Source organism: Spermophilus citellus (genome assembly GCF_964194105.1).
Source record: "Spermophilus citellus genome assembly, chromosome: 9".
Lineage (NCBI taxonomy): Eukaryota > Metazoa > Chordata > Mammalia > Rodentia > Sciuridae > Spermophilus > Spermophilus citellus.
The window spans coordinates 11,922,207-11,948,861 of NC_138191.1; the positions used below are offsets into that span (position 1 = coordinate 11,922,207).

The 26,655-nt window shown below is 41.8% G+C and overlaps 2 protein-coding genes across 2 annotated transcripts in view; one reads left to right on the forward strand and one right to left on the reverse strand.

The window, feature by feature from the left end:
• Positions 1–26,655, reverse strand: part of LOC308655429 (intelectin-1a-like) — a gene marked incomplete at its 3' end in the record, with an annotated part of 158,386 nt that overhangs the window by 57,428 nt on the left and 74,303 nt on the right. The gene's annotated exons all lie outside the window — the stretch shown is intronic.
• LOC308656742 (intelectin-1a-like) lies at positions 18,295–25,936 on the forward strand (the record flags this gene model as incomplete). Its single annotated transcript, XM_081308120.1, has 7 exons — positions 18,295–18,352; positions 19,885–19,986; positions 21,138–21,385; positions 21,717–21,875; positions 22,264–22,384; positions 23,426–23,529; positions 25,784–25,936. The coding sequence occupies 7 exons, from the start codon at positions 18,295–18,297 to the stop codon at positions 25,934–25,936; spliced, it is 945 nt and encodes a 314-aa protein (XP_081164246.1).

The following is a 26,655-nucleotide window of genomic DNA, read 5'->3' on the forward strand; positions in this document are numbered from 1 at the left end:
GCGCGGGGCACTGGGTTCGATCCTCAGCACCACATAAAAATAAAATAAAGATGTTGTGTCCACCGAAAACTAAAAATAAATAAATAAATGAATGAATAAATAAATTAGAAAAAATTCTCTTTCTCTCTTAAAAACAAAACAAAACAACAACAACAACAACAACAACAACAACAACAACAAAACCCGCTCATCTGGTACAGAGGAAGCCAGCCTTCATAACCAAAGACAAACAAACTGTTTGTTTCCAGAAAAATTAAGGCCAACACCACAACCAAGATTTAGACGCACTCTCTTATGCCAGGACTTGCAAACTCTTTCAACTTTTTCTGCTTTTCCTTCTCATGTTTAGTGAGAAAGTCATATCAAATATGTTCCAAACCTTAACAAATCTAGTCTTCATCTGAGATAAAAGGCTTTCCCTAGAGTGTTCTCAATGCTGTGAAAGGCCATACTCACTGTTCCTATTTGGTCTCCGAAGTCTACTCAACTTTACCAGTTGCCTTATAATAAAACATGTTGAGAATTTCATGCTGTTGCATGGCTTTGCTTTCAACTCCAGTTTCACCAAGCCTGCTGCCTCAAGACTGTGGGGGCACTGAACTTAGGGCTTCTCCTGTGAATTTCCAGGGACACCAAATAAAACGCAGACACACTTTACCTTTAAACAAGCTTCAGGATGGCTTCTGCGCTCTCTGCCTCAGGCTCCCCAAATGGGAGAGTGAGGGATAGTCTCGAGAGGCTGGAGAGAGAGAGAGAGAGAGAGAGAGAGAGAGAGAGAGAGAGAGAGAGAGAGAGAATTTGGAAGTGGGCTTTCATTGGGAGGACCCTCATTCTTAGAAAGTTCCACCCAAAAAAGGTAAGAAGGGGTGGAGTTACAAGGGACACCTAGGGGTAATTCCACCCAAGGGCTGTCGGGCGACACATACATCTAAAGACATGTCCTCAAACTTCTGGGACCAAAGCAATGGCCAAGTCACTAGGAGATGTAGTGACGGTCAAAGCCTCTCTGTTCCAAGACAGAAGATTCGAACCATTCAGAGTGGCTCCCCACACAAGCCTAGGTCAAATCTTGTGTTGACAGTATCTCTGACATCTTTGCCTGCATGTGATGGAGGAAAACACATTGGCCATGTGCACCTCTGTCTGTGGTTGCAATGGCAGGATCAGGCCATCTTTTTTTTTGTGTGTGTGGTATGGAGAATGGAACCCAGGAGTGCTCTACCATTGAACAATATTCCTAGCCCTTTTGAAAATTCTAGACTATTAAGTAAATTTATCCTGTCCCTGCAGAGGAATTAAAACCCAAATGTTCTGTGGAGAGGAACTCCAGTCCTTTTTATTGTTTATTTTGAGACAGGGTCTTGCTAAGTTGTAGAGCCTGGCTTTGAACTTGCAATCCTCCTGCCTCAGCCTCCCCAGTAGGTGAGATTTCAGGTGAGCACCACCATGCCTGGCTGATTTATGGTATTTGGATGGGGCCAGTTCCTGCCACTGCCTCTCTATTTGCAGCTAGGGCTGCGAGGCTTGTTTGGGGGGTTGGGCTATAACTGCTGGCTGAAGGGTGCCGTGAAGTTCTGATGGTTATTCTTGGTTAAGCTCAATTTATGTGGCTCTTGGTCAGTTACTCCTAGTATTTGCCTTTTCCCTTTTACATTTCCCTTTTACATTTCATTCCTGCCTTTTCTTCATAATCCAGCCCTTTTACAATGGTCAAAATGTGTCCCCTAAAATTCATATGTGGAAACTGGATTGCCAATGGAGTAGCATTGACCAGTGGGGCCTTTAAGAGGTGATGGGTCATGAGGGGTCCCCATGTGAGTGGAATGAGGTTCTCCTAAAAGAGACTTCAACTCACCTTTGGTTGTTTGACCCTCTGTCCCTTCTGCAGCATTCCTCCCCTTTAGAAGACTCAGTGCTCAAAGTGCCATCCTGGAAGCAGACATCAGCTTCAGCAGCCACAGAGCACAGTGAATATCTAATGATTACCTTCTGGTGAACTATGGACCCAAAGGTGGTCTTGAGGATGCACAAGCTGGTGAGTCCTTAAGTCTTGGTGGCAGAAGTGAGAGTATTTTCTGGGACCATTTCTTCAACCCAGTACACATCATAACCTTGATACAAAAATCTGACCAGAATATCACAAGAAAGGACAACCACAAGCCAGTCACTCTCATGATCATATATTCAGCAATCCTAAAGAAGATGCTAGAAAATCTCATTCATTCATCAAAAATACATCATAATAAAGTTGGATTTATTCCAGGAATGCAAAGAATCAATGTAATTCCATTAACAGAATGAAAGAGAAAGGGAGAGGAAAAAGATCTCATAATTGTGTAAAGAGAACCTGATGAAATTCAAAACTTATATCTGATGAAATCTTTTACTATGATAAATTGTATCTTCCAGATAATGGCAAAAAATTCATCATAATTTATGGAGAAATTGAAAGCTTTTCTTCAGAGATTGGAAACTATGTAGAAATGACTGATACTACTTCTAGTTAACTTTTTAAAAGAACTATAGTAGTATTGTTGGGCACAGTGGTGCATACTTGCAATCCCAGCTACTGGGAAGGCTAAGGCAGGAGGATTGCAAGTTCAGAGCCAGCCTCAACAATTTAGTTAAACTCTGTCTCAAAAATAAAATTTTAAGAAAAAATGGGGGTAGAGATGTAGCTCAGTAGTAGAGCAACCTCTGAATTTAATCTCTATGACCATACATTTTTTAATTGATCTTTACACTTTACAAATTGCTTTTATATGAATGATCTCATTTGATTCCCACAACTACAGGCATATGCTTCCATGTGCAATTGTAATCTTCATTTCACTGGAGAAATGAGCCAATTAAATATGACCTATAAAAGAAAATACATGATTATTAACATAGGAAATCTGAAAGGGTCTATAATTTTTAGAATTAATACATGAATTTAGGAAGGTCATGCAAATATCAGTACATACTAGAAACAAACAACTAGAAAACAAGATAAAAAACTTTATCATTTTTGATATCATAAAGATAATTAAATATCAAGGGATGAAGGAATAAATTTAATGACTGGTGAGCAATTCTTGAAGAAAAATCTATAAAACAATACATGGAGAAATTAAAAATATTTAAATGGAAAAAAATAAAATGTTCAGGGATTGAAAGTTTCAGTATTATAATGATATCAATATTCTCAAATTTGTCTGTGGGTTTAGTGTCATCCTAAGCAAAACTGAAGCAGATTTTTGAAATTTTAGCTAATTTATATGGAAATGCATGAGCCAAGTTGAAGAAGAAGAAAAAATTAGAGGACTTAGACTACCAAATAGAAAGATTAATTTTTAGGGTTCCTCCAAAAGGTAATGCTCAAAGACAGGTGTAGATGTGCCTGCTTGTCATCTCAGTGACTTGGGAGGGTGAGGCAGGAGTAGCTCAAGTTGGAGGCCAACCTCATGAAATTAATGAAATCTGTGTTTAAAATAAAAAAAATATTTTAATTAAAAAATTTTTTGAAATCTTTTTTGTGTGACTGGTGACTGAACTGTGAAGGGCTTTACCACTGAACTACACTCCGGTCCTTTTTGTTTTAAGACAGGGTCTTGCTAATCTGTGGAGACTGGCCTGGAGCTTACAATTGTGTTTTTTGGTTCTCATTCTCTTTTGTTTAAATATTAAATATTTATTTGCAGTTCTGGCAATTAGACCTACAGTTCTCTACTACTGAGCCATATCCTCAGCTCTTTTTTAAAAATCTTTTATTTTTTAGTTGTACACAATACCTTTATTTTGTTTATTTATTTTTATGTGGTACTGAGGATGGGACCCAGGGCCTCACACGTGGTAGGTGAGGGCTCTACCACTGAGCCACAACCCCAGCCCCATCCTCAGCCCTTTTATGTTTGATTTTGAGACAGGGTCTTTTTAAGTTGCTCATGATGGTTGGAACTTGATATCCTCTTGCCTCAGCCTCCCAAGTAGCTGGGATTACAGGCATGTGCCACCACACCTAGCTACAATTGTGTTTTATTATTTGTTTTCTCCTCTATATGAGCTTTAAAATTATGCACTTTGTTTCTATTCTTTTAGTGGTTACTATAGAATTAACAGCATATTTTATGAATGTCTTCTAATCATTCCTTCATAAACTTCATTTTTTTTCCTCTGGTGCTGGGAATTGAACCCAGGGATGCTCTACCATGATATTCCCAGCCCTTTTTATTTTTTATTTTGAAACAAGGTCTCACTAAACCCTGGTCTCAGACTTGCAATTCTGCCTCAGCCTCCTCGATAGTCACTGTAATTAAAAATGTGTGCCACCACATCCAGCTAAATTTCATTCCTTTTACAAGAATTAACCAAGAGCCTATTACATGCCAGGTCATATTCTAGACACTGGGGATAAAGCAGAAAAACAGGTAAAACTTTCTGCCTCCCTGGGGATTGTGCTCTAGTCCTGGAAAGCATACAATATAAATAAAGTATATGGAATGTCAAGCTTTGACAGGTATTTTAGAAAAAAGAGAGTAGAGCAGGGACTTGGATGTGTTGAGTGGTGTTTTGCAGTTTCAAGTAGATCCCTGTGAGGGGCTGAGTCATGAAGGGGTCTGAGGTAGCATGTCCCAGGTGGAGGGAGCAGCACAGGCAGAACACTTCAGGTGGAGGTGAGTCTGCTGTGTTCAGGGAGCAGAAGGAACCCGTGCAGCAGAAGCTGAATAAGCACGAAGCAGAGTAGGAGGTGATGATGTTGGAAAGGTAAATGGAGGTAGGAAAGGAGGAATGAGAAATAGGTAGGAGACATAAAGGAAGGACAGGGGGAAAAGATTTAAATTCAGAAGTTCCCCACACTTTTCCAGGTCTGTGACACCCCCACCCCAGCCTGTCTTCCTTGCAGACCTGCCACACCCAGATTCTTGGGGAATCTGTGAATCTACCTGTGCACTGTTCATTAACTCCCCCAATAAACAGAGTAAGCAAAGAGAGATAGGATGTCTTGGGGTACCTATAATTTAGGGACTTTCCAGGTTATCCATCATCAGATAATGAAGACCACAGCAGCTGGAGGATCCTGAGGCTGAACAGACCACCAGAGAAATCACCAGATTGATATCATCGCTATCCACCATCTCATACTCACCCCTCCTCAAGTTTCCTTTGAGAGAAGAGCTCAAAATCCCCCAAACATGCCCTTCACTCTGGAGATGGGCAACATTCTCTCTTGAATGTGTATTTCTTGCTTGATCCCCAAAGGCATCTCTCAAAATTGTCCTCGTTCTCTCCTGTTTAAATATTTATCTACTTCCCTAAATTAATCTCTGTCTATTCCTCTGCGGGTGTGGGCTGAAATTCTTTTCTATCACTTGTATCAAGAACCCAGCTGGGGGGCTGGGGCTGGGGCTCAGCGGTAGCACACTTCCCTGGCATGTGTTGAAGTGGGAACCCCCTTTTTTCACAGAAAAGCCCTCTTCACCATGTCTGATTTGGGGACTGTCAGCAAAAGAGTCTCTGCAAAAGAATTCAATGTAGATAAACTTCCTATTTTCATGTTGCTGTATTTTACTCGGCCACTGGCTGGGAAGAAATCAGCGCTCCAGGTGCTGGACACCCCTTACTAGTTTTTCACAAACATATCCAGTATAGTACTTTGAAGAAATGTATAAATAAGGCCTCTGTCCTTGAGCTGGGCTTCACAGAGATGTCTACATTTTTAAGATAAGTTACAATTTGGCTACATGGTAACAGCTGGCAGAGGGAGGAAAGAAAGGGGAGAAGAAGCTCTCCCTTTCTCAGGTGTTGTCCTTGAAGGGTTAACTTGCCCACAACAGTAAAAGAAAAAGCTGCTTTTATGTGAACTTCTGCAGACTGGGAACTTCTGAGCCCCTCTCCTTACATGCTGGGTATAAAACTCTGAAACTCCCTGAACTCGGGGTTCAGGGGATTGATCGATTACAGCAAAGGCTGTATCCTCTGAACCTGGCTGCAGCCAAATAAAACTGTTTCCTGCTATCTTCGGTGCCTTGCCTCATTTGTCCCTACAACAGTGTGAGGCACTGTGTTCAATTCTTAGCACCACATATAAATAAATAAAATAAAAGTCTATCAACAAATATATATATACATATACAAAAAAAGAACCCTGATGGTCCTAAGTCAAGTTCCCTCTTCTCTCTGTACTCCTTGAGCCCTTCTTCAGAGACATGTTTTCTTCCTTGACATCTTGGGGTCAGATTGTGTAGGGTCTTGTGAGCTTTCTGGCCAAGGCTGGAAGACATTAGGAGGTTTGAGTAGTAAAGTAGCCTCATTTAGCAAGATGGCTTTGGTTCTTGAGGCTGTGTTGGAGACAGTCACAGGAAGAAGCAGAGAGCAGAGGGGAGCTGATTGTGGTGAGCCTCGTGATGCTGTGACTCAGACAAGGTAAGAACCAGGGAGGTGAGAGGAGCGGGAGACCAGGGTTAAGCCTCAGGGAGGGCTGACAGACTGGCTGTGGGCAGGGGTGAAAGAGAGGCATCAGTGAGATTTTTTCCATTTCCTCGGCATTTTCCCTTATTTTTGTTCCTCTTCATTGTAAAAAAATTACAATATACTGAAAAAGTATGTAGAGCACCGAATAATGTCCTCTCAAAATTGTCCACATCCTTATTCCAGGAACCCATGGATACATCATTTTAAATGGCAAAAGGGATTTTTCAGATGTGATTAAGTTAAGAGGCTTGAGGCAGATTATTCCGGATAATATAAGTTTTCCTAATGTAATCACTGGGTCTGTTTTTGTATGTCTGTGAGTGAGGTATTGGGGATTGAATCCAGGGGTACTCTACCATGGAGCTGTATCCCTAGTCCTTTTTATTTTTTATTTTGAGACAGGGTCTTACTAAGTTGTCAAGGCTGACCTTGAACTTGGGATCCTCCTGCTTTACTTTTCTGTATCCCTGGGATTACATGTGTGTGCCACCACGCCTGGTCTGGTTCCTTTGAAAGGGAAGCAAAAGATTTAGACACATGTGAACAGGAGATGTGATGATGGATGCAGAGATCAGATAGGCTTTGATGATGGAGGGAGGGGCCTTGATCCAAAGACTGTGAGTGGCCTTCAGAAATTAAAAAAAGTGGGCTGGGATGTTGCTCAGAGGGAGAGCACTTGCCTAGCATGCATAGAGCCCCAAAACTGAAAGAAGGAAAAGTTGAAAAAGAAAAAGGAAATGTTTATAGCTAGAACCCTCAGAAGGAAGAGCTCCAAATCCTTATAGGGATCCATAAGACTCATTTATAATTTCTCATTAATTGATTAATTTTTTTGCAGTGCTGGGCATTGACCCAAAGACCTAGTGGATATTAGCACTCTACCTCTGAGCTTTATCCCCAATCTCCCCATTTTTATTTTCTAATCTCCAGAACTGTAAGGCAATAATTGTGTGTGTGTGTGTGTGTGTGTGTGTATGAGAGAGAGAGAGAGAGAGAGAGAGAGAGAGAGGGAAACTGGAAATTGAACCCAGAGATGCTTTAACATGGAGCTACATCCCCAGCCCTTTTTATTTTTCATTTTGAGACAGAGTCTTGCTAAATTGTCCAGATTGGCCTTGAATTTGTGCTTCTCCTGCCTCAGTCTTCCAAGTCACTGGGATTACAGGTAAGTGCCAGCTTTCCTGGCTATACTTAGGAATTTTAGGTCTTTGTCCCTCTGTCTCTTTTACACACACACACACACACACACACACACACACACACACAATCAACTGAAGCAGAAAAGAATTTACTTAAAAATGTTAGGACTATTCTAGAATCATTGAGATGTCTGAAATCCCAGGCTGGGAAAATGGGCTAAAACTAAGGATGAGCTTCATCTTGTCCCTGTCACTGTGGCTTAATGGTAGAACCAGTTTTGTCACGACACTGCTGTTCCACTGTCACCATCAACCTCCCCCAGGATGCTGTTGGACTTTTGGTACTGCCACTATGGTGGCACCCCCTCCTCCACAAAAAAGGCTTCTTAACTGGACTTCTCCAGAAATCGTCACCATGGCTGATTTTAGGACTGTCAGCAAAACAGTCTATGCAAAAGAGTTCAATGTAGATAAACTTCCTATTTTCATGTTGCCCTGTTTTACTTGGCCACTGTCTGGGAAGAAATCAGCACTCCAGGTGCTGGACACCCTCTTACTAGGTTTTCACAAACATATCCAGTATAGTAGTAGTTTATAGAAATGTGCAAGCAAGGACTCTGGCCTTGAGCTGGGCTTCACAGAGATGTCTACATTTTAAAGATAAGTTACAATTGGGCTCCATGGTCACAGCTGGCAGGGGGAGGAAAGAAAGTGGAGAAGAAGCTCTCCCCTCCTCTCGTGTTGTCCTTGAAGGGTTAACTTGCCCACAACAGTAAAAGAAAAAGCTGCTTTTATGTGAACTTCTGCAGACTGGGAACTTCTGAGCCCCTCTCCTTACATGCTGGGTATAAAACTCTGAAACTCCCTGAACTTGGGGTTCAGGGGATTAATTGATTACAGCAAAGGCTGTATCCTCTGAACCTGGCTGCAGCCAAATAAAACTGTTTCCTGCTGTCTTCGGCTTTGCCTCATCTATCCCTACAACACCATCCTTCCTCTTGTAATCATGAGTATATGACTTTGCTTCTCTATCTCAAGGTTCAGAATTCTGGGTTGCAACAGTCAATAGCCAAACCTGGTCTATATGTCTGCGTTAAGGACTATCAGAGGGGTGTGAGGGAGAATCAAACTTCTTCAACTTCCTTAGAACTGGGACTCTGCCTCCTTCCAGTTCTTACAAAATTGGGTGTGTGGGAGACATTTCTCCAAAGTAGAAAAGGTGTCCTGCTCTGGGGTAGCCAGAAAAGTGGCAAAGGTTCACTATAGACAGTCCCCCAAAGAGAAGGATTCAAGATATTCCACGAAGAAAGTAGTATTCTGAATTAATAGCACCTCTCAACCAGGAATCACTGGTAGTAGATGTGAGTGTGACTGCCTGGTGAACTGCAAGTGAGCAGAAGCTGCGTTTCACTCTTCTACCAGTAAGAGGACTTTAAACAAGGAGAGTTCCTGAGATAATTTCAAACAGGAAAGGGTTATAGCCAGAATGCTTGCAGCTAAAGGAAATGTTCTTTTATTCAAAGTGAAAACTGAATGCAGCATATAATTCATGGGAAATGTTTCAACTTGTGAGTGATGAGGGTATGAAAAATCAAAAGAAAATACTGCAGTGATGAAATTTTAGTTCTTACAAATAACAGAATCTCACAGAATGCCAAATGCTGGAAACTTCTAGTTCAATCACTATATCTGCAGCAGATTCTGGCTCTTATGTATGTATGTATGTGTATTGTGTGTGTGTGTATTCACACACACATATTGGGGATTGGGACACTTTACCACTGAGCTATGTCCCCAGTCCATTTTATTTTTTATTTTGAGACAGGTCTCACAAAGTTATTGAAGCTGGGCTTGAATTTGTGATCCTCCTGCCTCAGCCTTCTGAGAAGCTAGAATTACAGTTGTGCACCACCATACCTGGCAGACTGTGGTTTTAGATATACTTGAAGACTATTTTTTTTTTTTTTTTTTGGTATTGGGGATTGAACTCAGGGGCACTTAACTAAAGCCACATCCCCAGCCACCCTCTTTTATATTTCATTTAGATACAGGGTCTCACTGAGTTGCTTAGTACCTCGCTAAATTGCTGAGGGTGACTTTGAACTCTTGATCCTCCTGCCTCAGCCTCCCCAGCCACTGGGATAAAAACCTATTGTAGACATTTCCCATCTATCCCTCCCTCAGTTCCTTTCTTTCTTCCTCCTTCCCTTCATCTGTCTTTCCTTCCTTCCATCTTTCCTTTCCTTCCTTCCTTCCTTCTTTCTCTCTTGTACAAATATTCCCTGAATCCTCTTGAATGCTATGCAGTGTGCTTGGCATGAAGAAGAAGGTTTTATATGAAGTGCAGGTTTTATATGCCCTTCTTTTTATATTGATTTTTAAATTTGTTTTAATTAGTTATACATGACAATAGAATGCATTTATGCCCTTTGATATATCATACATAAATGGGATCTAATTTCTCATTTTTCTGAGTGTACATGTTGCAGAATCATATGGGTCAGGCAGTCACATATACGCATAAAGTAATAATGTTTTATTCTACTATCTTTTCTTCCCACATCCCCTCCTCTCCCCTCCATTCACTTTCTTCTGCATAATCTAAGGTAATACTATTCTTCTCTAATGCCCCCCCCACCTTATTGTGAATTAGCATCCGCATGTTAGAGAAAACATTCAGCCAATGTTTTTGGGGGATTGGCTTATTTCACTTAGCATGATATTCTCCAACTCTATCCATTTACTGGAAAATGCCATAATTTAACTCTTCTTTAAAGCTGAATAATATTCCATTGAGCTTATACACCACATTTTCTTTATCCATTCAACTATTTAAGGACACCTAGGTTGGTCCCATAGTCTAGCTATTGTGAATTGAGCTGCTGTAAACATTGATGTGGCTGCATCACTACAGTATGCTGATTTTAGGTCCTTTGGGTATAAACCAAGGAGTGGAATAGCTGGGTCAAATGGTGGTTCTGTTCACAGTTTTCTGAGGAATCTCCATACTGTTTTCCATTGGTTGCACCAATTTGTAGACCAACCAGCAATGTATGAGTGTATCTTTTCCCCCATTCTAGAAGTTTTCTGGTAGAATTTTTTTGGATTTTCTAGATATAGAATCATGTCATCAGCAAATAGTGATAGTTTGAGTTCTTCTTTACTTATTTGTATCCTTTTACTTTCTTTCTTCTGTCTAATTGCTCTGGCTAGAGTTTCAAGGATGATGTTGAATAAACTTGGTGAAAGAGGACATCCTTATCTTGTTCCAGTTTTTGGTTGGAATGCTTTCAATTTTTCTCCATTTAGAATGATGCTGGCCTTGGGTTTAGCATAGATACCTTTTACAATGTTGAGGTATGTTCCTATTATCCCTAGTTTTTCTGGCTAATATCACCCTGATACCAAAACCACATGAAGACACATCAAGGAAAGAAAACTTCAGACCAATATCCCTGATGAACATAGATGCAAAAATTCTCAATAAAATTCTGGCAAATTGCATACAAAAACATGTTAAAAAGACAGTGCACCAGGATCAAGTGGGGTTCATCCCAGGGATGCAGGGTTGGTTCAACATGCAGAAATCAATAAATGTAATTCATCATATTAATAGACTTAAAAACCAGAACCATATGATCATCTCAATAGATGCAGAAAAAGCATTTGAAAAATATAACACCCCTTCATGGTCTATACACCCTTCTTGATTGAGTTCTGAGTTTCTTTGCTGAGGTGAGCTTCTGTCATCAGTGGGAAAAAAGAGAAGTCAAGGTTTTCTGAGGTTGGTTTTCTTGATGATATTCATACTTTTCATCTTTGCATACATTTTTATTCTGCTCTTGCATTCCTTAGAGCATTCCTGTGGGGTAGAGATTATTATTCTTTTTCATTTTTAAAATTTGTTCTTTTTAGATATACATGACAATAGAGTATATTTTGACATATTATACAAACAATGAGTGCATATCTTATTCTGTTTAGGATCCCATTCTTGTGGTTGTACATGACATGGAGCTTCACTGGTGGTGTATTCATATACAAACATAGGAAGGTTATGTCCAATTGATTCCACTTTCTTTCCTATTCTAATACCCCTCCCTTCCCTTTATTCCCCTTTGTCTAATGCAGTGAATTTCTTTCTTTATTTTAATTTTTTCTTTTTTATTAGCTATTAGCTACACATGACATTACAATGATCTTGGCAATTCATACATTTGAATCAATTGGGGTATAATTTCTCATTTTTCTGATTGCACAGATTGCAGAATCACACTAATGTAGTGAATTTTTATTCTTCCCTGAGGTAGAGCTTATTACCCACATTTTATAGATAAGAAAACTGAAGTTGAGAGGGATGAAGTAGTTTGCCCAGTGTCACATATCCTGAATTTGAACTCAAGTATTCAGGCTTGCACGACGTTCTTCATTGCAGCATACCAACTCTCTGCTAATGTCAGAGCGAGCTTTTTTCATCAAGTTGAAGATGATAGACTGCAGAATTATTTTACATACAACTCAAGATCAAATATAAACTATGATATGCCATTAAATGAAGATGCATCTAATATCAGAGATAGTAAAGTATTAAATCTAGTATAATAGGATGTCTACATTTTATGTGAGCAATTGTCTCAGTCCCAGATACAATTCTATTTCCTCTTGTTGATATATCAGGAGGTATATAAATCTACAGGAAAAGTGTTGGCTTAACAAATAGAGTGACACATGAACTTTTTCCCAAGAACTGCTGTGAGAGAAAAATAAACAATCAAATGATTATGGTATTGCATTAATATAACCCTGCATGAGGGATGTGGCAACACTCAGGAAGAAATGATCCATTTCATTCCAGTAATGGGAGAGGAGAGTTATAATTAACACTTAAGCTCAGGGAGATGAGAAATGACCCTGGAATAGCAGGTGTTAGAGGATGTGGGAATGGAGCAATGATTCTGAAATTCAGCTTGGTGACCAGTGTCACTCTAGAAGGAAGTTTTTATTGGCTTGTAGCAAATTGAGGATAAGAATAATATGATCATCCTGAGAGATGGAAAAGGTGATACATACGATCCAAGATTCATTCATGATAAAACATCCATTCACAGAGATTTTAAATATTCATTCTTGATGAAAATTAAGAAGGAGATTTCATAATCTGATAAATATTGCTCATAAAAAATATACAGCAACATAGTATTGACAAGTGAAACGTTGAAATCTTTCTTGTGTAGTAGAAGAGGAGGATCTCTACTTCATTCTCAGCTACTCAACATGATACCAAAAGTAACCACAGTGCAGGAGACCATAAAAAAAGAATCAAAAAGTATGGAGATTGGCAAGGAATAAATGATACTTCTTATTTTTCAGCTGTTATGCAGAAAATCTAAAATAATCTGTAGATACATGATCAGAGCCGTAAGAGAGAAAAGCATGTTTGCTGGATATGAAATCAACCTGCAAATCAGTTGTATTTCTATATATAAACATTGAGCAATTGAAAAATAAAATTTAAAAGGATAACTTCAAAAATGTAAGATACATTGGAATAAATATAATAGAAGATATGCAAAATTCCTTATAGAGAACTTTATAGATATTACGAGAAAGCAATAAAAATCCAAATAAACATGAAATACACCACATTTGATACTTTAAAGGCATAAGTTCTTTCCAAAATGATCTATAGAGTCAATGTAATTCATGTAAAAATCCCCCAAATTTCTCTGTGTTGTATGTGTGTGTGTGTGATTTAAGTAGATTTAAAAAGTTATATGTAAGGACTGGAGATGTAGCTCAGTGGTAGAGCACTTTCCTAGCATGTTGTGAGGCCCTGAGTTCCATCCCATCACTGAAAAACAAACAAAATAACTTCAAGACAGCTTTGAAGATCAGGTAAGAGGTCTTGCACACTACTAGGTACCAAGACAATTTATAAGTCTATAATTGAACCCAGGGCAGTTTTACTACTTAGCTACAACCAAAAGCCCTTAATTCTTTTTTTTTTACATCAGGAATTGAATCCAGGAGCACTTAACTACTGAGCCAAATCCCCAGTCCTTTTTTTATATATTTTATTTTCAGATAGGGTCTTAATAAGTTGCTAAGCACCTCACTAAGTTGCTGAGATTGGCTTTGAATTTGTAATCCTCATGCTAGAATTACAGGTGTGAGCCACTGAACCTGGCTCATTTAAAATTTTTTAAAATTTTCAGACAGGGTCTCATGAGGTTGCCCAGATTAGCCTCCACCTTGAATTCCTCCTGCCTTATCTACCTCAGTAGTTTTGATTACATAAGGTGTGTGCTACCATGCCTGGCTATAAATCTATATCTTTCACAGTATGGCGAGGGCTCAGAATCTGATTGTCAAAAGGTTGGGCACATGATGATTTTAAGGGGGAAGAGAGAGGTTTATAATCTGGAAGGAGCATATGGGAAGCTCCTGGGGTACTGACAGTTTTATTTCTTGACCAGGATGATAATGATACAGGTATTTGCTTTTTTGCGATTCATTAAGTTCTATATTTCTCTCTCTCTCTCTCTCTCTCTCTCTCTCTCTCTCTCTCTCTCTCTCTCTCTCTGTGTGTGTGTGTGTGTGTAGCAAAGCTTACTTTTTTTTTTTAAATAAGAAAGTATAACCAAGTCACTAGAGACAGATGCTGGGCTGGAGTGACGGTGGGGTGGAGCTTCTCTCTTGGTGCACATACATACTGTCAATTTCCTGTCTCAGGTACATTTTGAATTATTTTGACATTCACTGGCCAATGATGATGAATCTAAGTTCCCCAAAAGAAATATCCTAATAAAATAGTCATCTTCTTTGTTTTTGCAGTGCTGGATATTGAACCCAGGGCCTTGGGCATGCTTAGGCAAATACTCGAATTCTTTTCTACACCTATCAGCACTCCCTCACCTCCCAATAACTTTCAGCTCACCACTGCATACAACCTAGCCTCAAACTAGCCCCCTCTCCACCCCAACATAGGTTGTATTGTAAGTGGAAAGTGCATTTGGCTACCATTGCTATCTCTTGCTATTTTTCTCCTCTGCCCTCAACTTGTCATTGCCAATGTTAAAATAGTCCTTACTGGTCCTACCGTTATCTTCTTAAATCCTCCAATTCCTGTTGTCTGCAGCATATGGAAATTCAGTGGTGGAGGAAGTTGAGCTAAAAGACAAATAAGACCCAAAGTGGGGAAGAGAAAGACTGGAGAGAGCAAGTGTCCAGCATCCACACAACCCCCCTGGCCACCAGCTATGGGCTCACTGTTGCTTCTAGATGTCTGAATACTTCAACCCTAAAGTCCCATCCTGATAGTCTATTTATAAGTGAGTGAACATAAGAGAAGACACTAAGATGTTTCAGCTAATGTACAACAGAAACGAGCCACACTCAAATTGCAGATGCATAAGCAAAAGAAATGACTGCTGTTGTTTTAAGCCACTCCATTGTGGAGTGGATTGTTATGTAGCAATACCTAACTGACACAACTCCTATGGCGTGCATTTTGACCTTGGTTGTTCAGCTAATGCAAGAGGACAGGGATATTTTTAATGGGGTTGTAGACATAGTTCATGTTTTACAAGGATCCACATTGGTACAAGTGTGGAGAAGGGATTAAAGGGGGCCAATACTAGAGACAGAAGAGAATGAGGTTTGAAATAGAGGCCAGAGAAAGCCTTTTTATATGACTCACCAGTGTTAATCACAAGCCCAGATGAATGGTTTGGGGCAATCTGGACAGTTCTATTCCACTTGCCAGGGATTCTTTCAGGAATGGGTGCGTGTTTGGGCTGAATGAAGCATGTTCTCACTTTCATATGTTGAGTCGGAATGTGATGACATTTGAAGAAGGACTTTAAAGAGGCAATTAAGTTAAAATGAGGTAATTAGAATGGATTCTAATCTGATATGGCTGGTATACGTATATGAGAAAATTTGGACACAAAGAGAGACACCGGGAATGCACTGCACACAGAGATTGGACCATGCAAAGACACAGAGAGGTGGCTACTACAGCTAAGGAGAGAGGCCTCAGAAGGAATCAGACCTCAGAAGGAACTAGAACTGGGCACATGTACCTTCAACTTCTAGTCTCCAGTCCTGTGAGAAAATAGGCTGCTGGGCTGGGGATGTGGCTCAAGCGGTAGCGCGCTCGCCTGGCATGCGTGCGGCCCGGGTTCGATCCTCAGCACCACATACCAACAAAGATGTTGTGTCCGCCGAGAACTAAGAAATAAATATTAAAATTCTCTCTCTCTCTCTCTCTCTCTCTCTCTCTCTCTCTCTCTCTCTCTCTCTCTCTCTCTCTCCTCTCTTTAAAAAAAAATAGGCTGGCATTGTTTAGAGCACCAGTCTGAGCGTGGGTAAAGGAAGCCCCATGGAGCTAGTGCCACATGTGACCATCTCAGGCCAATGAGACATTAGGAGCAGGAAGCTGGGGGACTCTGGAGAAAGCTTGTTCTCTCCTGAAAAGAGCCACAGGAAAAGATGAGCCCTCCTCCCTCGGCTTGTAGGTAATGCCTGGAATACCAGTCGCCATCTTGAACTCAGTGGTAGGATGGAGCCTGGTGGAGAGAAGCTACTGAGTCGGTTAAGCCTGAACCCTAGCCTCATTCTAGATTTCTTTTCCTGAAGTGATATATTTACTTTTTGTTTAAGCCACTTTGAGATGGGGTTTCTATTAATCACCACTGAATGTGTCCTAAAAGATGGAGACCTTAACTAAACAAGTGTCAAGGGCAGTGGGATTTGGAGGAGGTGGCATGGGGAACAGATTGCAGAGGAAGTGGGAGGTACAATCAGTGGGACACAGTCACTGACTTAATTTTGGTGGTTAGAAGGGATAATGTCCCTCAGACAGGTCTACCATTTTCCTAGACTCTTTGATTCAATCAATCAGTAGTAGACTCTTCCATGATGCCAGGAGGTGAGTCTGGAGACCTGGACTCTGCCCCTATGCTTTCTCCATAAAGATGGAATGTATACTAAAGATGTCAAAATATGAAAAAATACATCTCAGAAATTAATTTAAAAACTACTAAAAGAAGTATATATTTTCTCTGTGTGTATGCACACAGTTTTTCTGGGTTTATTTAAGTACAAGTGAAATACACACAGGAGTCTCCTACTCATTTTCTTCACTGTGCAGCCTGGCATTGGAGCTGGTGACTCTGAGGGCCAGTAGGGTTTCTTTTTTCACAATGGCTTTGAGGTTCTTGGTGGAAATACTGTGAGCAATCTCAGCACAATAAGACTTGTTGCTCAGCAGCAGCATTTCCAGATCTTTGACATTGAGGACCAGGAACTTCCAGAAGCCACTGGAAGCATGGGCTTTTTGTTCTTGTTGCTCCCATAACCAATGTTGAGAATCAAGCTGTGACCCTCCAATCTTCTCGGTACACAGTTGTGGCTATCCCTGGGTTTCTATTGGTTATACTTTTGACATATCAACCTGGCTAGAGCTGAATGAGCTTCTTGTTCCTCTTTTTGATGACCTTGGACTTCATGAGAGGTCTGAGACTGGCGATAATGCTGAGCAGGAGATTGCTGGTACCACTGTAGCCAGTACAAGGAGGGGAGAGGGGCAGAAGTGCGCATTCCTTCATGGGCACTGTTTTATTTTATTCTCCCCACATCTCTGAGTGTTTTGTATAAATCTGAACTTTGAACCTACAAAGATAAAAATATTAGTTTAATTAAAGAGAGGTTCACAATCTTTTCCTATGGGTTGCAATGTTATCAGTACTGTAATGAATTAGGGATTTGGTGTCAGTGAAGAGCCAATTACTTCTATTATAAGCTGATGGGATTTGGATAACACTGGAACAGGAATGATATAGGAGCTTTGAAGCATCAAAGAGGCTTTTTACTGACTTAATCCCACATGCAGTGGTAGTAAAGTTTCAATAGTTTGTGACAAAATGAGGAAATTAAGGACAAAATAGCAAAACTTTGTATGGAATGACATTTCTTCAAGCTAAAGGCTTCTACTGGTCCTGAAATGGTACCTTCCCTATTTTGTTGTTAAAGTTTCCTTGTTCTACAAAATGATGATGATAGTAAATATTTAATTTGAGAAAAAGGTTTTACTTATCAGGAAAGAAAGGCACAAAGAAAAACCCCAAATCAACCTCAACTCTTGATAGTCTCATTTATTTTTATTTTTTTGAAAATACACAGGTCCATGAAATCTAGAAATCTAGGAACAATGCTAGTAGTTGACCTCTAATATTTGTCCTGCTAATTCCATGAATTGTCACTGTTTATCTTTCCTGTCATAACCAGAGACTTCACCTCCTTAGGCATCATGCCAGGGGAGGGTGAGTCTGGAGACCTGCCCCTAGGCTTTCTCCATAAAGAGCTCAGCTCTCACCTCTCATTTGGAGCCTCTGCAGAGAAAGATCCAGTCTCCATTCAGCTGGCAACTTCAGCTCCTGGCCCTGTGTTTGCAGAAGGGGTTTGCTTTCTGTGAGTTTAAAGAGTCTTTATTTCAGCTCGGGTCTGGTTTAGTTCCCAGAGATGTGTGGAGAGAGAGAGAGAGAGAGAGAGAGAGAGAGAGAGAGAGAGAGAGAGAGAGAGAGAAAGAGAAAAGAGAGCACTTTGAGTCTTTGTAGGATTAGACACGAGTGGGGACAGGGATAAAGAAAAAAAAGATAATCAAGACAGTGACTTTCATCTTGCTTTTTTTTAGGCTACCATGACCCAACTCGGCTTCCTGCTGTTTCTCATTGTGGCCAGCAGGGGATGCAGTGCTGGTGAGTCTCCCTGTCAGGGGCCCAGTCCCCCAGCTCACCTGCACACAGCTTTCAAAGAACACACACTAGGCAGGGTTGCTTCCAGGAAGGGGACTCTCCTGAGCCAGAGATGACGTCTTTGAGATGCACAGGGGCCACCTTGTTGCTGATTTCTGGCCTCTGGAGGGACCTGGTCTCTAGCAGTGAGAGTATTGCTAAGACATATCCTGGGTCTGGTTCTTTGTCTCTGTGTGGTCCTGAGGGGACCCTAGTAAGAAGTGTGGCCTCTCCTTGCCATTTTCCACTATGATGGCCTGCATTGACCTTGGGATTTCCATGGCAATTGTGTGACATGCTCTGTGCCCAGAGAATGTTCTCTTCACACTCCTCTCTATAATAAGAAGAGCAATGGCATTTTACAATCTGTATTTTTTAAATTAATTAATTTATCTATCTTTTAAAGATAAACACCTGTTTCTTTCCAGAGTACTGGGGATTGATCCCAGGGGAACTCTACCACTGAGCCACATCACCAGCATGTTTTATTATTTTTGATTTTGAGATAGGGTCTCACCTATGCTGGCCTTGAATTTGTGACCTCCTGCCTCAGCATCCTAAGTCACTGGGATCACAGGTGTTTACCCCCGTGCCTGGCTGAGAAAAGCATGTTTCTACATATTATCTCACTTGATCTTTACAAAAAATACTAGTTATTAGCTTCCTCTTAGGCAGAAGGAAACTGGGGCTCAGGTGTGGCAAGTAGAATCCAAGGACTCTCCCCTGGAAGCCTGAGCTACTTAGGCCTGAATCCCTCTAACTTGAAAGCCTGTGATCCTTCCACCCCTCCAGACTTTTAGACTGGTTTGCAGAGTTGACGCTCGTGTACACAAGGTTCTTCATTCTGTGCCCCTGCTGGTCTCCTGGCTAGAGTCTCAGCTCTGTCAGCTCACCCTCTGCCTCAACCACCTTAAGCTACCTGTATTTCCTCCTCAAGCCGGGCTTTGCTTCATTCTTTTCTCCAGGTCTTCGGACATGCTTTTCTCCTGCCTTGAATTGTCTTTTCTTTCTTCCAACTGATAAAGCATGTCTATTCTCTCAGAGTACACTGTAGTGTCACCAGAACTAGAAAGCCTCTGTCACTAAGTCATCCTACCCCAGACAACCCCCAGCTCCCTTCAGACTCCTCTATTCTCATCTCAGAGTCTTTCTCTTGTTCTCCTGAGCTTATCCTTCATTCCTTTTAATAAAAATTTCTGTTGGTTTTGACAACTTACCTCTAGAGAGGTAAGTTCCTGGGGATGTTTAATTTCTTTGAATGCTGGGTGCCCAGGGCAGGGCGTGGCCCAGCACGAGGTACTGTGGAGGGAGGGAGGTAAACTTGTACTGGATGCTGGCTCAGATGGGCTGATGGATGATGCTGGATAGCTCAGGGTCTTTCAACCCAGGCAGCGAGGCTCTGCCACAGAGGTGGAGTGAGTTGGGGATTAGTGGCAAGGGAAGGCTGGGTTTTGTGTCAGAGCAGCAAAGAGAATGAAACTCTGCATATTCTGTAGCTTTGAGCAATGTTGTTTCCAAGGAATGGACCTGGTCTTCACTGTATGCATCTCTGCCTAGAAGCTGCAAAGAAATCAAAGAGAAATGCTTTAATGCAGATGGTAAGTATGGAGCCCTATCAGGATTTTGTCCTCTGAGAAGTTTTTGATTTATTTATTTATTTATTTATTTATTTATTTATTTAGTCTATTTGTTTGGTTTTCGCTTATTGAAAAAAAAATTGGTACTGGGGATTGAGCCTGGGCAATTTACCACTGAGGTACATCCCAAGACCTGCCCCTGACCATTGGCCTACTTTTTTGAGACAAGGTCTCTCTAAGTTTCTGAGGCTGATCTCAAACTTGTGACCCTGCTGTCTCAGCCTCCTGAATTGTTGGTATTACAGGAATGTTTCACTGCACCAAGCTGGATATTTTTTAATTTAAAAGAATGTGACAAAATGTATATATTATATATTGGATGAGCTTTGTCATTTTAAGCAGTTTTAAGTGTACATTTCAATGGCAGGAATTACTTTCTCAATGCTATGCAGTCATCACCACCATCCACCTGAAGAAAATTTTCATTACCTCAAACAGATACTCTATTAAGTAATGAATCTGTATTTTGCCTTTTCTAAGGACCAGGTAATTGCTGTTGTATTCTCTATCTCTGTGAATTTGCCTATTCTAGTTACCTCATATGAGTAGAATCGTAAGGTAGCTGGCTTATTTTACATCTGGCATATCTCAATTAGCATAATGTTTTCAAGGTTTATACATGTAGCATGAATAATTACTTCATTTTATCAATTGTGTATAGATACATGTCAATATATACACAATATAGATGGTATATGATGTGCGTGTATACACACCCAATATTTTATTTATCTGTGGAATACTTGGGTTGTTTCTATGAGTCTTGTGACTCATGCTACAATAAATATTAGTGTACAAATACCTGTTGTGAGATCCAGTTTTTAATTCCTTTGGGCATGTACTAGAAGTAGAATTGCTGAGTCATATGAAAATTCTGTGCTTAATTCTGAGAGGAACATTGCTGAGAGCTTGGAAAATTCTGTGTTCTGCCTCAGTCAGTAGGTTGTGTTATTCAAACTTGGGGTGTTTCACTACACCCAGGGATGCACAGTGACAGGACTCAGGAGAGGAGCCCTTAGGCTATGTTTCCAGTTCCCAGAGCTGTCCTGGTCATGGCACTGAGATGGCATGAGCTCCCAGACAGGGAGGCTCTGGGCTGGTTCTCTCCACAGATGGCCTGTATCTCCTCCGGGCCAAGAATGGTGCCATCTACCAGACCTTCTGTGACATGACCTCTGTGGGTGGTGGCTGGACCCTGGTGGCCAGTGTGCACGAGAACAACATGGCTGGGAAGTGCTCGGTGGGCGATCGGTGGTCCAGCCAGCAGGGCAACAGAGCAGACTACCCAGAGGGGGACGGTAACTGGGCCAATTACAACACCTTCGGGTCTGCAGAGGCGGCCACCAGTGACGACTACAAGGTGGGTGCCACTGGGAAAGGGTGAGGACCTGAGTGTGGCTGGGCTACAGCATGCAGGAGGGAGGTTGGGAGGAGGGCTGTGGACATGGGGCTGGAGCAGAAGAGAGAAACAGTCACATGCCTTGAGTCCCAGCTTCCTCCCACAAGGCCATTAGGCAGCGGGGTGGTGGTGGGGGCATGATGTGCTGGAGGTGGGTGTGTGTGTGAGCAGGGCTGGCCATCTGTCCCCCTGGAGCCCAGAGGTGTCAGCTTAGCCTAAGGAGCCCAAGTGTGTCTTTTGCCCCTGTGGGAACTTCTGAGATGGTCAGTCTCAGTGTTGGTTGCTTTTCCAGAACCCTGGCTACTACGACATCCAGGCTGCGGACCTGGGCATCTGGCATGTGCCCAACAAGAGCCCCATGGAGAACTGGCGGAACAGCTCTCTGCTGAGGTACCACACCAGAACTGGCTTCTTCCAGCATCTGGAACATAATCTGTTTGGCCTCTACCAGGTACACAGGGCTGCTGGCTGGGTCTGGCTTTCCTGGGTGTAGAGAGAGGCAGCTGTGTGAGGTTGGGCAGGAAGCACCTTTCCATAGCCCTTTCATGTCCCCTCATCCTAATTTGCTGATGGCTTCTGTCCCATTATCCTCAGAAATTCTGAGCCAGAGAAGATAAAGACCCAGGGGAGAGGATATTTGGGGCAGGAAGAGAGACAGAAAGTGCACCACTTGGCTGGGGCTGTTGGAGAAATACAGCAAAAAGGAAAGATTCATATTTTGACTGGTTTTGAAATAATCTCAGCTACTGAGAAAACGTTGCTTCCTCTTTATGAATGACAGTAATCTACCCAAACCAAAACTATTGTCCTTATTCAATGATTTTTTTTGTTCCTTATAGAAATACCCAGTGAAATATGGAATAGGAAAATGTTGGACTGACAATGGTCCGGCGATACCTGTGGTCTACGATTTTGGCGATGCTCAGAAAACTGCAGCGTATTACTCACCCTATGGCCAGCGTGAGTTCTTAATGCTCCTTGAACCCTTCATAGCAAAGATGATAAATTCAGTTATGACAGGGAGAAGTTATTTATCACGACAGCCTGGTTCTCTTCAATCAATGTTACATGTTTTGACACATTTAATTTGCACAACTACCCTTGTGGACTATTATGAACTCCACTTTATTGACCAGAAACCTGAAGCACTGAGAGGTTCAGGAACCTACCTGAGATCACAGTGCACAGGCAGGAGAGGCAGCATGTGGGCTGGGAAGGCCTAAAATAACTGAACATCTTTTTTTTTTTTTTTTGGTGGTACTGGGAATTGATCCCAGGACCTTGTGCATGTGAGGCAAGCACTCTACCAACTGAGCTACATTCCCAGCCCGGCCTAAAATAAATGAGCAGGAGGTACTGATGAATTCCAAAGATTTTAAATTTATGACCAGTTGGCTCCAGATTCCATTCCTAGCTACCCCATTATCAACCCTTCAGCAACTTATTGAGACCAGGCCAGGTTCGTGTATAAAACAACAACAAACAACAGACGAAATGGTGAGACAGTTTTATTTCTATTGTGAGGGATAAATATTTGTTTAATGTGAATCTAAGTTTGGTAACATCACCTTTGTAGAGGTTGAGCCTATTCCATAAAATTCCATAAAAAGCTGTTGTAACTACATTTAGGTCTTGAGAATTTAAAATCCTGGTGTGTGTAGGAGAATTGTAAGTCTGAGGCTATCTGGACAATTTAGTGAGACGCTGTCTCAAAAAAGAAAGGGGGGGCAAGAAAAACTAATTGCTGCAACAAGCCTTTGTTTGTGATTCCCCAATATTGTTGAATTTCTCTAAACAAATTCTAGTAGAATAGGGGCTGCCTCTGAGATCCACTTCTTGAGTTCTGGGGTTGGGAAAAGTTTGGTGAAGTTTGGGGCTGGGATGCACCAGTCATTGACCACAGTAATGAGCCTCAGCCTGGCATCCACTCTCTCTGGGCAGCCTAAAGGAAGCTATTTCTGGCATCCTCCTTGAGTGCTGTTTTCTGCATCTCATTTTCAGCGGAATTCACTGCAGGATTTATCCAGTTCAGAGTATTTAATAATGAGGGAGCAGCCAATGCCTTGTGTGCCGGAATGAAGGTCACCGGATGTAACACTGAATTTGTGAGTCTTTGTGGGGACCAAAGGCGCTCATGAATGAGGCTGAGTATGTGGGTGTGTATGTGTTTTGAGTGTGGTGTGAGCATGTGTTTATGCTTCCCTTCCTCCTTGCTGAGTCTCTGAGGGGCCAGGGCTGCAGGACCTCCTGTCCAGGCACAGACATCCTGTAGTGTTCAGGATCAATGTTGCATGCTCAGCCTTTGGGATAAAACATTCTGTTACCTGGATTTAGGGTGAGGATTATGTTCAGGAACAACCCATGGAAACCTCTTGAAGCTGAGAGTGCTTGAGAAACATGAGGTGTTGTTATTCTCCACCTGAGTTTTAGCTGCCAGAGTCAACCTTGGCCTTCCCACCCCTGTCCAGGGATTGCATGGATGGACCATGTGTTGACACATTATCAGGAAAGTCCTGGACATATTCTGCTAGAACCTCACTTAGGCCATCCCAGCTCCCTACCACAGCTACTTTCTCTGGCCAGAGGTCACCAGGGGGACTGATTGCCAGAGCAGGACAAGGCAGCTTCACCACCAAGGAGGACCCTGGGGTTATGATGGGGAATTTTCAGTATGGAAACACTAAAGGAGCAGGTCCGTTGTGACTAACTGGCTCCCCTGGTACCTTGAAGCCATGGCTTCAGGCATGTGTAATGTAGTGTGCACATGTGCCAGCACACACCTGCTCTTACCTGCCCTGGGCACATACACTGTACTAGAACAGGAGACACAACGGTGATATATTCCTTGCTCTCGTCCAACAGGGCAGACTTTGACACAAAGGTGAAATTACTATCTGATGAACCCAAGGTCATAATAGAAATATAAACCAGGGGGGTGGAAATGTAGCTCAGTGTTGAATGCTTACCCAGCATATGTGAGGTCCTTGGTTCAACCCTCAGCAACAAAAATAAGACAAAACAAAACAAAACAACACGACAACAACAACAAATAGCCAGGGGCTATAAGAACACCTGACTCTGATGAGGGTGTCAAGGAAGTGATTGCAGGAAAGGGAACTTCTGTGCTGAGTCTTGAGAGTTGGAGAGATAGAACTTTATGAGTTCTCAGTGCAATTTAGGAAATGAATAATGTGTTCAGAATCATCAGTGTTTCAGAGGGCATGAGACATTCAGGGGGCAGCAAGATGCTTTGCAGTTTTGATGCATGAGATGTATGTGGGGAAGTGACAGGAACTGAATTAGGAAGAGACCTCACATCACACCGATGATTTTGTACTATATTCTATAGGTGATGGGAGTCAATAAAGCACTTGAAAGGGAAGATTGACTTGATCCTCTTTGTGATGATCATGTTGGTAGCACAGTGGTGACAGATTCTAGTGGGGCAAGATTAAAGACCAGGAGACCAATATTGAGGTGGTTCCCCATAGTCTAGATGAAGGCCTGAAACAGGGTATTGCCAAAAGGGAAGAAAAGGGGGTACTGTGAATTCCAGAGATTCTAAATTTATGTCAGGTTGAACACTGATGATAGAAAGGCAACAAGTCTAAAATAAACTCATGGTTTTCTTTGGAGGTAAGCAAATATCTTTTATTACATCAGGGTGTCTGGATGATGAGCAGATTTGGGGTCAACTAAGGACATACAGTCATATGCTGCTGCATAACAATATTTTGATCAATGACAGACTGCAAATATGACAAAGGTCCCAGGAGATCATATTACCTTGTGACATCATGGTCATCTTAGTTTGTGTAAATACACTATCATGTTCACGCAGTGTCAAAATTGCCCAATGATGCATTTATCAGTAAGTGTCCCAATATTAAATGATGTCTGGTTGTACCTAACTGTGTTTCAGTTAAGGGGAGCCTGAAGTGCCTTCAGAGAGGTCCCAGTGACAGAATTTGAGGTCTTCAGTCCAAGAAATAAATGGACTGGAGACAGAGGTTTGGGACCATCAGTGAATTGTTAGTAACTGTAGTCAAAGGGGAAAAGACAATCTATAAGAGAGAGGGAGATGAGTCTTCTTCTAGGGAGGAGCACTTAAGGAATTCTGAAGAAAGAGACCAGCCAAGGAATCCAAGAAGGAATGTTCAGAAAAGTTGAAGGAAAGCCAGGAGGCGAAGATGTGTCACTAAAGCTAGGGGTAAAGAAGTTTTTTTTATCAGAGACACACATCAACACTGCCCATGGAAAACTGATGAGCAGCAAAGATTCCTCTGGATTTGGTCATTAAGGTATTTGGGCTCACCAGCAGCCCTCTCATCACCACCTCCTCCTCTCCTTGTTTCCTAGCACTGCATTGGTGGAGGAGGATTCTTCCCAGAGGGTAATCCCATCCAGTGTGGAGACTTCTCTGCTTTTGACTGGAATGGACATGGAACTCATGTTGGTTACAGCAGCAGCCGGGAGATAACAGAGGCAGCTGTGCTTCTCTTCTATCGTTGAGAACTTCATTCTACAGGACCCAGAGCTCTTCTCCCAGGGATGCGGTCCCAAGGATGGAGAACCACTTGCTTAGGAACTAGAATGTTAGTTTCACAGGAAAAAAGAATAAATCATATTATTTTAGGAATTGGTGTTTGTGTTAGTCCGCTTCGCATCACTGTGACAAAAAAATCTGTGGCAAGAATAACTTAGAGGTGGGAATGTTTGTTTTGGCTCATGGTTTCAGAGATTCCGTCCATGGTGGATCAAGTCTGTTGCTGTAGGCACAAGTGAGGCAGAATATCACAGTGGATGGGTGTGGTGGCTACTCCATGCATGACAGTCGGGGTGGGGGTGGGGAGGAAGTAAAAGAGAGAAATAAAATAGTGGGAAGAAGAAGTGAACTTCCCCAGTGACCCACCTCCTCCAGCCTTGCCCCACCTGCCTACAGTTACTGCCCAGTCAGTTCATACAGATTAGGATGCACTGATTAGTTACAGTGCTCACAATCCAGTTACTTCACCTCTGAGTATTCCTGAATTAACACAGGATCTTTTTACATAGGGAGGAAAGCACTGCAGGAGATTCCAAAAGACTGTCTATTGCTCTGAACTATTCAACTTCCACCACCTTCGTGCTTGGACTGTTAGGGCTTAGGAATCCTGAAAGAGGAATATGCCATCCCCCAACACCCTTCAGGTAACCCTTTAAAATAGCCAGAGGAGTAAAGGGCAGGGAGG